Genomic DNA, 14702 nt, shown 5'->3' on the forward strand with positions numbered 1-14702 from the left:
CAATAAGCCATTTTAAACAGTACCATAACTGACCATTGTAAATAGTAACTAAGTTAAGAGTTACAGTGTTCCCAGGTTAATATTGGCCAATGGTCAAAAAAGCCATTCTCTCATTCCTATCATGCAGCAGAAAACAGCCACGATGCATTAAGTTTAGTCCAGTGTATTATACAGTAGTCCCTCTATCTGTTCACTTTTCTTCCATGTACCGGTAGAGAGATCTGGGACCAGGCTAGTCGAGTCCCAATGTCAACCAACTCCAAGTCACAACCCAAGGCAGTGGTCAAGTGTTCAAGGTCTGTTCACCCTGGGGATTGATCTTCAAGGACCACATTTCAACCCTCTTGACTTAGGTTTCGTCCCAAATGGCGTTCATGACCCAACCTGAGCTACATCGGTGCCATTGCACGCTGTCAACATGAGTAAACGGCGCCAAAACAGATTTAAAATCACAAGTAAAACAAAATAGTGGTTGAAATAGTGGCGAAAAATGAGAACTTGGAACCTGTGTTTACCCCTCCCAATCCAACCTTATCAGTCCCTTCTTTCAGTGCATTGTCAATGTGTTTCTTCTTCGGTCCGATCGCACAAATCCCTCAATGCATAAAAGAGAGTACCAGCTGCCAGTGAAATCTACTTCAAATTCCGCCCATGCCGTTGAACACACTACACCAACTTACTTTCTCGAAATCCTTCATAATACTGCTTTAGATCATCTAGGAATCCCTTACATCAGCAGACTGTAGAAAGCCTGGAGAACGAACGCCTGTAGAACGCATCTAGATTCTAAAATGTGGTTACCTTGTTTAGGGGGAGACATTAAAACACCTCTCCAGGCATTGCAAAGATCTGCTAAGCTGCACAGGCCCACCCAGTCGTGTATTGAGGACCGCCTTCCAGCGTTAATCAACTTGGATGGCTGACTGGGACAGCGTAGCTGCATCATTGTCCCATTCGAGTCTACTACTCCCCCCTTCTCTCACCCTCTATGAGTCTCTCCAACATTCAATCTCTCTCTCCCTCTCCTCTTTTGATTGAAGTGGGGAGTGAGTACAAGAGAAAAATCACAACGCATAAATTAATTTTTAAACGATCAACATTAATAAATAAATAAAATGCTTTGAATGAGAGCAATATAAAAACCTAAAATGACATTTACTCATCAACTGTTATAAACCCCCATTCCCCTCCTCCCACATTCGTTGTCTAAACAGGAGAAAAGGGAGAAGGACCATTTCAGAGGGGAGAGAAGGCTGAACGAAGCGATACCAGAGGCGCTGTTTGCGTGTCCATCTGTCATGTCCCAAGACAAGACCCGCTCAAATGGATCCCGAGTGGATCATCTTGGTGGACAAATAATACAGGACCGGGATCACAAGTTGAAATACTGGTATTGTCTTTGTCCCCCTTTTTGCAGTCACCAAATAATAATTTACTACACATTTCTATACATTAATATTCATTTTGTATCCTTCCCTAAATCTTGAACAGCAGTTGAATCTCTTTCAAGAGAAGAATACATTTTTATCTATTCCTTTAACTCAAATAAGATGATCACTCTTGCTTAATCCGCCTGTATTCTTCTCTGTATCACTCGATCACTATTGCTCGTCAATGTGTTCTCTCATCCTTTTGCTTTTGAATCCATTCATTTCCCCCCCCCATTCAGTTTGAAATCAGTGTGTACAGACGCGTAATATTGAAATACTTGCCCTTTCACAAGTCTTTCTGTCTATGCTTCCATTTCTCTCCCTTATTCATTTCTTTCTTTCTTCACCCTCTCCTCTTTCAATCTGTCTCTCTCTTCTTCCAGAGGTCCATGCAACTCTAAAGGGACAATGGAGGGAGGGAGAGAGTGGTAGAGGATGAGAAACAATCTCTCTCTCCCTCTCTCCTAGGTTACAGTGTCATTGTAATACAGTACAATAGATTCCCTTGACAGACCTCGGTCTTCCCTTCCCCGGCCTGGTCTGGCTGGCCCCGTCCCCACAGTGATCTCTCTTCCTCTCCATCTCTGCCTCCCTCTTTCTTTCTCTTTCTCAGTGCGTGTCAGTCTCTCTGTCTGCCTGGTGGGGGACGGGACTGTAGCCGTTGGCTGGGGGAGGTAAAGGGGCTCCCTGGCCGGGGTAGCAGCCCCCATCTTGCTTGTTGAGTGCAGCCGGGGGTCGGGAGCGCGAGGCCCCGGTGAAGAGGCGGAAGGCGCCCCTGCAGATGAGGGTGAACCAGTAGACCTGTGGGGCCATGAGACAGAAGGCCCCCACGTTGTACTGCCAGGGAGCCCCAAAGGGCACTGTGTAGAGGGGGATGGAGGCATACCTGCAACAGAAGGAGGAGGAGGGGGAGGAATGAGGGTTAATGTTCACTTATTGATATAATACATAGGAACAATGGAGAAAAACACAAAAAATACTGCACTTTCTCTCGCGTTGGATAGTGGTCGCTGTCCGCGGTTCTAAAACACAGCACGCTGTTGAATTGGTGCCTTTTCCTAGACCATGTTGCTACGTGCATAATAGCTAAGTTAACATATTGGTGCTGAGAACGCGGTGGAGGCAGTAGCAGAGTTAGACGAGAAAACAGACCTTGCCTTAATTGTCTAAGAAAAGTGAGGAGAGAGGAAACCAACGTAAGTCTATAATCAATAGACTAACTGTTTAATGTGCCTTATAAATCATCAATATCTACAGAAATAAGACAGATCCTACTTCAGTTTACATTGGCGTGTTACGTTCAGTAATGTTTTGCTTCAAAACATCCGGTGATTTTGCAGAGCCACGTCAATTTACAGAAATACTCATAATAAACATTGATAATAGATACAACCATTATACATGGAACTTTAGATAAACCTCTCCTTAATGCAACCGCTGTGTCAGATTTTTAAAAAAACTTTACGGAAAAAGGTTTTGTCGTGCCCTCTTCACGACTGTCTTGGTGTGTTTGGACGCACGCAGTCGTGCGTGAACAGGGAGTACAGGAGGGGACTAAGTTCACAACCCTGACGGGCCCCAGTGTTGAGAATCAGCGTGGCAGACGTGTTGTTGGCTACCCTTACCACCTGGGGGCAGCCCGTCAGGAAGTCCAGGATCCAGTTGCAGAGGGAGGTTTTAGTCCCAGGGTCCTTAGTCCCAGGCTTAGTGATGAGCTTCGTGTGCACTATGGTTTTGAACGCTGAGCTGTAGTCAATGAACAGCATTCTCACAGGTATTCCTTTTCTCCAGGTGGGAAAGGGCAGTGTGGAGTGCGATTGAGATTGCGTCATCTGTGGATCTGTTGGGGCAGTATGTGAATTGGAGTGGGTCTAGGGCAGGGGTGGGCAATTCCAGTCCTCGAGGGCCTGATTGGTGTCACAGTTTTGCCCCAGCTCTAGCTAGCACACCTGACTCCAATCACCTAATCATGATCTTCAGTTTAGAATGCAATTTGATTAATCAGCTGTGTTAGCTAGGGATGGAGAAAAAGTGACACCAATCAGGCCCCCGAGGCCTGGAGTTGTCCACCCCTGGTCTGGGGTATCCGGGAGGATGCTGTTGACGTGAGCCATGACCAGCCTTTCAAAGCACTTCATGGCTACTGACGTAAGTGCTACGGGCGGTAATCATTTAGGCAGGTTACCTTTGCTTCCTTGGGCACAGGAACTATGGTGGTCTGCTTGAAACATGTAGGTATTACAGAGTCGGTCAGGGAGAGGTTGAAAATGTCAGAAGACATTTGCCAGTTGGTCCACGCATGCTTTGAGTAAACGTCCTGGTAATCCGTCTGGCCCCGCGGCTTTGTGAATGTTGACCTGTTTAAAAGGTTTTTCCTCACAATGGCTACCGAGAGCGTGATCACACAGTCATCCAGAACAGCTGGTGCGCTCGTGCATGCTTCACTGTTGCCTGCCTCGAGGCGAGCATAAAAGGCATTGAGCTTATCTGGTAGGCTCGTTCACTGGGCAGCTTGCGTCTGGGTTTCCCTTTGTAGTCCGTAACATTTTGCAAGCCCTGCCACGTCCAACGAGCGTCAGAGCCGGTGAAGTAGGAGTCAATCTTAATCCTGTATTGACGCTTTGCTTGTTTGATGGTTTGTCTGAGGGCATTGCGGGATTTCTTATAAGTGTCTGGATTAGTGTCCCGCTCCTTGATAGCGGCAGCTCTAGCGTTTAGCTCGATGCGGATGTTGCCTGTAATCCATGGCTTCTGGTTGGGATATGTACGTACGGTCACTGTGGGGGCAACGTCGTCGATGGACTTATTGATGAAGCTGATGACTGAGGTGGTGTACTCTTCAATGCCATTGAATGAATCCCGGAACATATTCCAGTCTGTGCTAGCAAAACAGTCCTGTAGCGTAGCGTCCGCGTCATCTGACCACTTCTGTATTGAGTGAGTCACTGGTACTTTCTGCTTTAGTTTTTGCTTGTAAGCAGGAATCAGGAGGATATAATTATGGTCAGATTTGCCAAATGGAGAGCAGGAGAGAGCTTTGTATGCATCTCTGTGTTTGGAGTAAAGGTGGTCTAGAGTTTTTTTCCCCTCTGGTGGCACATGTGACATGCTGGTAAAAATTTGGTAAAACGGATAAAAAGTTTGCTTTCATTAAAGTACCCAGCCAATAGGAGCACCGCTTCTGGATGAGCATTATCTTGTTTGCTTATGGCCTTATAGAGTTGGTTGAGTGCTGTCTTAATGCCAGCATCAGTCTGTGGTGGTAAATAGACGGCTACGAATAATATAGATGAGAACTATCTTGGTAGATAGTGTGGTCTACAGTTTATCATGAGGTACTCTACCCTCAGGTGAGCAATCCCTCGAGACTTCTTAATATTAGACATTGCGCAACAGCCGTTATTGAGAAATAGACACACACCCCCACCCCTCGTCTTATCAGACGTAGCTTCTCTGTTCTGCCGGTGCATGGTAAATTCCGCCTGTTCTATATTATACGCGTCGTTGATCAGCCACGACTTGGTGAAACATAAGATATTACAGTTTAATGTCCCATTGGAAGGATAATCTTAAATCGTAGGTCATCAATTTTATTGCACATTAGCCAATAGAACGGATGGCAGTGGGAGTTTACTCGCTCGACCTACGAATTCCCAGAAGGCAGCTCAACCTGCGCCCCCCTTTTCTCCGTCTTCACGCAATTGACGGGGATTTGGGCCTGTTCCTGAGAAAGCAGTATATCCTTCTTGTCTGACTAGTTAAAGGAAAACATTTCTTCCAGTTCGAGGTGAGTAATCGCTGTTTTGATGTCCAGAAGTTATTTTCAGTCATAAGAGATGGTAGCAGCAACATTATGTAAAAAATAAGTTACAAACAACGCAAAAGAAAAACATACAAAATAGCAGTTTGGTTAGGAGCATGTAAAACGTCAGCCATCCTCTTCGGCGCCATCTTATCAAAGATATGTTGTATTCGGCGCATGTGACAAATAAAGTTTGATTTGAGACAGAGACAGGCAGACAGAGACAGGCAGACAGAGACAGTCAGACAGACAGAGTTCAGTATGTTACCTGCTGTAGGCGTAGTAGAGGTAGGGGAAGAGCAGAACTCGACAGATGAAGAAAGTGACCAGCATGAGAGCGCCATTCACTTTATGAAGAAGAGTGTGCTGCTTCTTGTACTGAGAGAGAGAGAGAGAGAGAGAGAGAGAGAGAGAGAACAAGAGCAGGGTGAAGGACAGAGAAAGAGCTTGGGTAAATGTCAACCCAAAATCACAGGAGACAACAACGCTAACATGAAAGCTAGAAAGTGAGCCCTTCAAAATCAGAGACTCGAGGCTCTTAGACTGCTGCACGGAGAGTAAGAGACTGAGGAAGAAGAGAGAGGAGAGAAAAAGAGAGAGCAAGAGAAAGAGCGAAAGAAAGAACAGGGGTTAAAAGAGAGGGGGAGAGGTAGGAGTGAGTGACTGAGTATTACCTGGATGAGGATTTTCCCCAGGCAGACGGACGGAGTGCTGAGTTCAGCCATGAACATGACACCCTGGAAGTAATCGCCCTTTCCCTGCCTCCAGAACTAACATCAAGAGAGCGAGAAAGAGGGGAGTGGGGGGAGAAAGCCGGGAAGAGTGAGATGCGATAGAGGGCCATGATATGGCTGATAAAGTTTATAGACAGACCATTGAAAGAAAATCTCAAACACGCACACCTCATCTCCCCTTAAAAACACGTGTCCATAGAAGGGATGTTAACATTGGCGTCCCGTGCCGCTGCCAGTAGCAACGGGAGGCAGATGGGGATTGGAGCAAGAGAGAGTCTAGTCTGCAGACGGTTGCCGGTTAGGGACATTTTTTGCGATCAGAAACCAAGTCACCAACGCTTCATCTCTTTCTATCAAGACTTAAAGGATTATTAAGTGTGTGTGTGTGTGTGTATAATTTATCATTAGTTATTTTCCCCCCCTTTAGACACAAGACAGACCATGCCACAGTAGACTTCCCGAGATAGTCCGCTAAAGCCACCCTAGTTACAGCGATAGTTACCACGGAGACGGGGAAGCAGATGGTCACCATGACGACGTGGTGCAGCACCATGAGGAACTCTCTGCGCAGGTAGCTGGCCACTGCCGAGCCCATTGGCTTAGGCCTGCCGCCCTCCTCCTCGTGCCCTTTGACCTGCAGCTTGTGCCAGTAGCACAGGAACATGGCGTAGATGTCGTACGCAAAGTAGGGCACCGCAAACAGGATGTAGGTACTGGTAAGCCAGTGTCTGGAAAGGTAGGGCGCAAGGGGGGGAGAGAGACAGAGAAAGTGAGAAAGGAGAGAGCGAAAGAAAGAGAAAGTGCAACAGTTTATTTTCTATGCAACAATGTGTACCTACACTGTAACTACATGTACACTGTAGCTGCCTATGTGACTACCATGTAAATACACTATTGCCTATTTCAGTGACGCTCCAGCCTAGACGTCAGGAAGTTAAGTGACTGGCCAGGATGGGCCAGGATGATTTGGATGGGTTTGTGATTTGGTAGTCAAATGAGCCGGCACTCGCACCTCCCGACTTTGACTGGCAAATGAGGCCAAGGGGGAGGGAGTCGGTGACTGGCAGTATCTCCCTCCTCTCTCTCCTCCTCCTCCTAATTGATGGAGAGATGAGGGGAAGAGGAGCGGGGGGGTTAAGAAGAGCAGCTGTGTCACATTGTGAGTTCGTTCTTTAGGACAACAGGGTCTGACTCAGAATCACAGCATCTCAGTAGTCTAAAGAATCTTCCTTTCTTACTCTGCTTTTCCTCTCCTCCAATCCTCCTCTTCCTTCAACCAAAAACAAACCTTCCTCCTCTAACTAAAAACATGACACTGTGTGCATTTCATATAGTTTTGCTGTAGTCCACTGTTAACAAAGTTGCAGTTGTAATACCAGTGGAGACATGTTTGAGTAGCTACTCCTACAGTTCCATAGCAGCATGCTGCAGTCTCGGTTTCTGGTTTCTGAGTGACTGCATTACAGATACTAAAATAGCTCTGCTGGCTTTGGGACAAATAGAGGTTAATTGGGTTTAAATACTAATTCGGTTAACAGGGACAAGGTGAGCAGGAAGAGAATGACAGATTATTACGCACACACACACTTCAATACTTTATTTGGATCGAAAGTTAAACATACACAGTAAATTGGCCAGAGTTAACTTGTTGATTTTTCAATGTCACATTTCTAGTGTTGATTGTGGAGTTAAATTAAGTCTGTAAGAGTGAAATTAACACTCAGTGGTTTAAAATATCCCCAATGTGGGGGTTTATAACCAGTGTTGAGTGTGAGAGTGTCAGTTTTACTCTGGACAGTAAAACATTCCCATCAAAACCACACCCATCATTATCAGATTTCCCAGCATGCTCTTCTGCAGGTAAACCTTTTTAGGATTGTTTTTTTGCATGTACATTGACTGATTAAATCTTATGCTACACAAAGACAAATAACATACATTCTTCTAAACTGATCCAATCAGTTTACCAATCAGTCTACCATTTACCAAAATGGCTGTTCCAGTTTAAACGGGTTAGATCGCGAAAAACTCTTGGGGGGGATGCAAGTGTAAGTTTCCGTTTTCTTCCTAGAAATGTTGCTCTAACTTTTAAATGGTTGAAGCTACAAAATATTATGACCCCTGAAAACATAAGACTTTCAGAAACACACGTGTCTTCTGTTTCCCTCAGAATAGAGTGGACAGGACCAGGCGGTAAATCAGACTAGTGGAAAAAAAATAACATGATCAATGATGGTTCTTTTCTACACAGAAAATCATACACAATTATTGCCTGATGTTTTCCTAAATCCTAAACTTCGCACATCCTTTCGGATGTATTACAAACCATACTTCAGATTGATTTGTAATAATGTTTCAGTCTAAAACAATGTTTGACAGACGGTCATAACGGCAATTAAAAAAGTTAACATTGGTCGCTGATTACATCACTTTTTTACATGGTGGGGTTGCGAAAAAAAAATTAATATCAAAATGGGGTCACGGACCAAAAAAGTTTGGGAACCCCTGATTTAGGAAGTCTGTTCACAATGTCACTAACCCCAACAGTCATTCAGAATGCAGCTGCGGGTGAATAAAAATTCCAACTGTTGGATGTCCTAACTGGCGGAATTCCTATAGGAATCATATATCACTTTGTAAGCCAGCAGAATGTGACTTACAGGCCTGATGTGGCCTGTAAACCAGGAGGTTTCTAACACTACTGTGTTAGGGTGAAACTTTGCTATCAAACTAAGGCCTTATGATATATTTAATGTATTGTCCTAAAGAGCTTAATTTTAATGATAACATTTGTCTACAGTAGGAACTCATTTGGTGAAGTCCACAGGACTGAAAATGAATTAATTCAACCACCATGTCTCTGTCACCAACAAATACAGTCATGGGTGTAACTCTACAATTCACTCGAAAAGGCAAGGCACACTGGGAAATTATATTGGAGGAGTGGCTTAGTGGGGGTGTGACTTTCAATTTGTTGCTTTTGGCCACCCGTGAGTGGAAGTGTTGTACCAGTTTAAGTGGTCTACAGTTGTGTTAAAGTTTGAGTATTTCTGCTGCCAGGCATTAAAAGACTTGTAATGTCCTTAATCCAACACAAGCGACCTTGTCAAGAGATTCGGACCTCTTTGCGTAATGGTTAAAAATACTACAGGGGGTGTTATTGCATAACACTAAAAGTGTTAATTCCCTGACACAGACAAAGTGTAGCGTCGGCACTAAGCAGTGTTAATTTAACACTGAAAAGTGTGGACCCGTATAGACACTAGTCCAGTGTTAAATTTAACACCGTCAGTATCCACGTCTCCATCCACAGGTTTATGCGAGTAAAGTCATACCGTATTTAAAAAAATAATCACGATTGCTGTGATGGAAATAGGTAGTTTAGGTAGAATTTTATAAATGCCGACAGAATTTGTTCGTTGGACATTGTGTGATCTTTTTGTATTGGTAACAATAATTATTATGTGAGAAATGGTGGTGGAAACGGCTTTATGCGCAAATATTTATAGAATAACCATCATATCAAAGTAAACTTGGAGTCACGCGATGTCATGGTGTGTGGTCCTCCCACTATGACTGGGGAAACCATGCAGTTTATTAAGCTTCAGATGAAATAAACGATGATTAACTTCACAGGTTGGTGAAAGTACATGGGTATCTTGATGCGCCTTCCCAATAAAAATCAGAGGGTCTTATTCTGGTGACATGACGCCGTCTGACAAATAAAACCAGAATCTCATCATGTCGACCAGGCTACCCGCACTGTGTCTGCAAGCTGTTGGCCAGAGAGCACGTGCCAAGACCAGTCTTTTTTGTGACAAAACTATCCGTAGAGTTTCAAATACGATGTAAAAACATTGACTTATTCGGTACATTTTGTGTGCACTACGTCATCACACACTGGCTTTTATCTGCAACATGTCCATTTGGTGGAAACACACTATTGGTGGGAAAATATGCATATTTTCTTGATGCAGATTTTAGAATATTTGCATGAAAATCTCTCTCCAATTGGATGGAAACCTAGCTAGTGTCGATTTAACACTGGAGAGTTTGCGGTGTCGTTAGGGACCCAAATATATTAGACGTCACACCTCTGACACACAGACGCACACAGGGACGTGCACTGGAACCCAACTTTACAGCAACTACTACTGCATTATCATTATTCTGTACATACTGATCCTCGATGATGTCCTCACAGGAGGATGCGATGATGTATCCAGCTGAGGAAGCCATGATGGCTTGGATGGATGACACCAGCCTAGTGGGGAGAGAGTCAGAGAGTGGGGTTTCAGTTGACATATTTATACCCATAACTCGGAATAGTATAAAATGTCAAGCAAAGCAGAATAGCATAAGGTAAAAGGTCTGATAGGTAGGCGAGGTCCTCAACATTGACTCATGTATCTGACTTGTAAGTGTGTGTGTACCTGGCAGACACGATGGTGGCGTCTCCCTCGCTCAAGCCCAAACCTGGAGTCCGTTTCAAGCCTCTCTTAGACAGCAGGAACAGGCCCGGGAAGAAGATGGAGCCGGCAGCCAGGATGCTCAGCATGGTTCCAGTGTGTGTGTGTGTGTGTGTGTGTGTCAACAGGTACCTCACTACTGCCCTCAAACCACTTGACAAGTGGGAAACAGTTGAATGACTGATCTACGCAGGGTACTTCCAAAGCTATGGTAGCCGAGTTTCCAACTATCACTCGCTGCTAGATGGTTGAAGGTATATCATTAGAAAGCGTGGCAGCGTGTAAGTGTTGTCAACAGAACACAAATGTTAGTAATGTTATGCTAGTTATGTTAATACTGTTATGCTAGTAGTAATGTTTTGCTATGTTATGCTAATGCAGTATGTGGTCAAATGCTGCATTTGCTTTTCAGTAGGCTAGTTTTGGGGATATTTCGGGAATGAAAATGGACTTGCTAGTGGTTACGGTCCATGTTAATTAAACAGATACATAAGGAAAGAGGGCTACGATACAGCCGTGGGTGGTATGTCTGTTAACTCCCCACACCTCCCTCCCAACCCCCTGCTCATAACCAGCAGAGGCCTGGGTGGCTTCTGGGTCCACACACACACACACACACGAGACAGAGACAGAGAGAGAGACAGAACAAACAGACAGATGATGGGGAGGATGAGAAACAGAGGGAGAAAAAAAAGAGAAAAATCAATCAAATCCGTTTCACACACCTTGATTAAGAGTGCAGTAATTGTACAAGAAATCAGTTATGTGTAACAGGGTTGGTTGTTTCCACTTGCCTCGAAAGAAATGTGTATTTAATGTTCAAGCACTCTTATTGGTTGGTTCAAATCCCGATGACAATAAGGCATGTTGTTATTGGCCCCGCTTGTAGATAGGGGGAGATTGTGAATGTCAGGTCTCCCTAGTATGAAAATGTGACGCAAGGGGTAGGTCACGTTCTGAATACCGTACTCTATTTTACAATGTGTACATTCCTGATTTATACACGTGGTTATATGGTACCTGTTGGGGATTGAGGGGCTTTCTGGGATGTGCTTTGGTATAGGATTGTTGTATATAAAAGTGTGTTAGCCAGCATGCACCGATGTAATGGTCAATAGTTCACTGCTAACACAGTTGTTTTCATGCTACAGATTTTACCACCGACAGCCATCAACATCATTAAGCCCTGCACAACTAACGTGCCGTTTCCTGTTTAATCACAGATCATAAACAACGGTCAACTGGGAACACTGGCTGGGATGAATTCTATGAACTAAACACGACGCAAGGATAGTACGGTTAACATCCGTTACAGATGCACATATAAAAACTGCCAGCGTGGTGTTTCTATGAATGTCATATTTATTCAGTGTCATCCCTGCAGCCTTTTATAACATGATGAACGTCGTACTCAAATAATTACCTGGTGCGTAGACAGCCCTACACTACACTCTAATCTCACAAACGCTGACAAATCCATTGACTACACTGTAGGCGTCATGTGTCGCTGGCTGCACCAGCTATACGCCGCCTCCGTTGGGGTTATGAATTCATTTGAGGTTTTCCACTGTCATTGCTCTCCAGGCGAATGCATGTGCACTCAGAGGGACTGGGGAGAGAGACGGGATGAATAGGCGGAGGAAGAGGGAAAAGGTGGCTGGAACCAAAATAGATTTAGAAAGGGATTAGAAACGCAGGAGATTTAGACAGATTACAGCTGGGAGAGAGGGAATTAGAGAGAGAGGAGATGGAAGGACATTTGACAATGGGGACTACCTACAGTACATATGGGATATGATGAGGGATATGAAGGGTTGGGTGGAAGAGGATGTTGGGGCGGGGCCTAATTGTTCCATCCTAGGCTGTTGGACAATAGATGCACCCTCTCACAACACAACAGGTTCATCCCATAACCAACAAATGGGTGCACTTGCATGCGGTTTTGATAAAGGCCTATCTGGGCATAATATAAATACTGTCAGATTTATCTTGGCTAGCTGTGTTCTTTTGTTCAGCACAGCAGTGCATAGGCTGCACCTCCTGACAGTAGACTGTACTAGCAATTTACATGGAGTGGGGGATAAAACCACTGGCCCCCTGTATAACCCCAAGCATATCCTGACGTTGCTACATCGCTAACTTGGCAGAAAACACAGGCTCGTTAGCGTCAAAACCTAGCTGGCAGACCCGTGCAAAAACGTGTCTCAGACTTAATTGTCAAAATACGCAATGCGCGTCAGTAGCCTAAGTAACACGGTCCTCCTCTATTAACAAAAATATCGGGACAAGTCTGTTTTGCACTAAATAAGAGTAAACGCAACAATAAGCAACATATTGTTTTGAAAATGGGAGACTTGTGCCGGTCTTGGCACGGCTCCACATCTGCATAGGCTAACCGTTGTCATGTTTGTTTGCTTGCTACTGTAGGCCAGTGTAGACTACAAACCGGACAAATCAATGTAACTATGAGTGCGACTGCGAGCTCGCTAGATTTGCATTCGATTCATTTTTACCTACAATCGTTTCGTGCACAAGAGTGATTGAAGCTTCTAACAGGTTGTGTGGCACGCGGTTTGTCTATTATTAACAACACACACACACGCAATGGATAAATTGCCTAGCTTGGCTTCAGTTTTTTTTTTTTTTTTTTTTTTTTTTACAGACAATGCATGCTTGCTTACCAACCAACATGCGATAGATGACAAGATTATTCAGGCCTGTATAGGCTAAAACGTGACCGTTTACGACACACAGGCACAACATTTATTACAGACATATGACGTTTCTTGTTTAACCTCGGAGCAGGGTTGGTGAGAATGAAGAGTTGGGTGTTGAAGGGGTACTAAAAGGGAGAGTAAAACAAGAAGAGATGGATAGGCTGAATTTACATTTGGTTGTTGCGGCGTCCCGTTCTGCGGCCCGGTCGGTCGGATCAAGGGGGAAATCAGTGTGTTTGGTCCTGGTGGTTGCCTTCAAGTCGAGAATTGTTCCACATTCTCTTTGTGTTTTGTCTTATTCCGTATTCGGGATATCTGCGAGAAATGAGAACGCGCGTCAAGCAAGACAAATAGATGTGTGTGTCCTCCCCGCTTCTGTCGTGTGGTCTCTTGTCTTGGTCAGAATCAGAATAGGACTCCCGCCCGACGTGCTGCTGTCGGATCGCTGCTTCAGCAATTTTATTTCCGAGAGGCGAAATGCTTTTGAAGTCGATGGTTCGCTCGAGTGTTTTGATTTATACTGCGAGGGCACTGCTCTTCTCGCCTTTGGCCGCCGTACAACCCTACTGATATCTGAACCGTTATGCCATATCGACCGACCCCTATTGCCTGGCCGATAATATTCGATACATTCACTGTGAAGTCTTCTCTGCAGATTATTTTAGGACCTGTCGTACAACTAATTTCAGTAAACAGTCTAGGGGGAAGAAGAAGAAAAATCCTAGCGTATGCATGATACAGTCACGCTGTGGCTAAAGTGTTGCCATTAAACCGGTTACATAGCCAGTTCGCTACCACCCCTCTCTCTCTCTCATCCCCCTTGCTCCCGGGTATGGTAGGCTAATATCCAAGTGTAATTGGCGGATGAGGTCGCCTCATTGGCTATGACTCCTAGGACTAGCCGTGTTGTGACAGACAACAGCTGTCCCTGGATAAAGTATTTTGCTGTTCAAGGGCAACGGACTAATAATAGCCCGAGTCATTTTTTCAGATCAAGCTGGCTAGAAAAAAGTCCTTTCGTTTTTTATAAAGACATCAAACTGCAAGTTGTCAAACCATGGGTTGAATCATTAACTTGACTAATTTGGAGAATGAACGTAGCTATGCTCAATCAGATAAGACTGTACAAAGTTCCACAAACAGTTGGGGTCCGCTAAACAAGCCAGCCTACAGTGCTTAAATAGGTCTATAGGCCTACAGCTCTCTAAACATGTCTGGTCTTGGACATTAAGATGTTTAGCACATGGATAGAAAATACAGAAGCAATCTAAATTTGCACAATCTCTGCAGTTGGTCAACCTCAAACTGATAAGCTGTACAATAATGTGTGATAAATTGGGTAACACTTTACTGAAGGATAATACACATTTGTCATATGTATAAACTGATTATAATATCTCAGTATCACATAATTAGGGCTATAATGCAATAGGCATAATAGCCAGTTATTATCAGACACGTTGAAATTGAACCTGTTGAAAAATTGCCAGAGAGAAATGACATTTACAACCAACCTTTCTGAACACGAGAAAAACAACCCTCAAAAAATA

General features: G+C 44.3%; 1 protein-coding gene across 2 annotated transcripts; it reads right to left on the reverse strand.

The window, feature by feature from the left end:
- Positions 1-808: 808 nt before the first annotated feature.
- LOC112258407 (ceramide synthase-like) lies at positions 809-14013 on the reverse strand. 2 transcript variants are annotated; one of them, XM_024432764.2, is made up of 7 exons: positions 13324-14010; positions 10400-11028; positions 10147-10230; positions 6469-6694; positions 5907-6002; positions 5501-5610; positions 809-2316 (listed from the first exon to the last, which is right to left on the reverse strand). In XM_024432764.2, the coding sequence occupies exons 2-7, from the start codon at positions 10522-10524 to the stop codon at positions 2040-2042; spliced, it is 918 nt and encodes a 305-aa protein (XP_024288532.1). In that variant the 5' UTR covers positions 10525-11028; positions 13324-14010; the 3' UTR covers positions 809-2039. The 2 variants fall into 2 exon arrangements, with proteins under 2 accessions (XP_024288532.1, XP_024288533.1); XM_024432765.2 differs by lacking the exon at positions 5501-5610 and having other exon boundaries at positions 13324-14013.
- Between the last annotated feature and the right edge of the window lie 689 nt (positions 14014-14702).

This window comes from Oncorhynchus tshawytscha, linkage group LG09 (genome assembly GCF_018296145.1).
Source record: "Oncorhynchus tshawytscha isolate Ot180627B linkage group LG09, Otsh_v2.0, whole genome shotgun sequence".
NCBI lineage: Eukaryota > Metazoa > Chordata > Actinopteri > Salmoniformes > Salmonidae > Oncorhynchus > Oncorhynchus tshawytscha.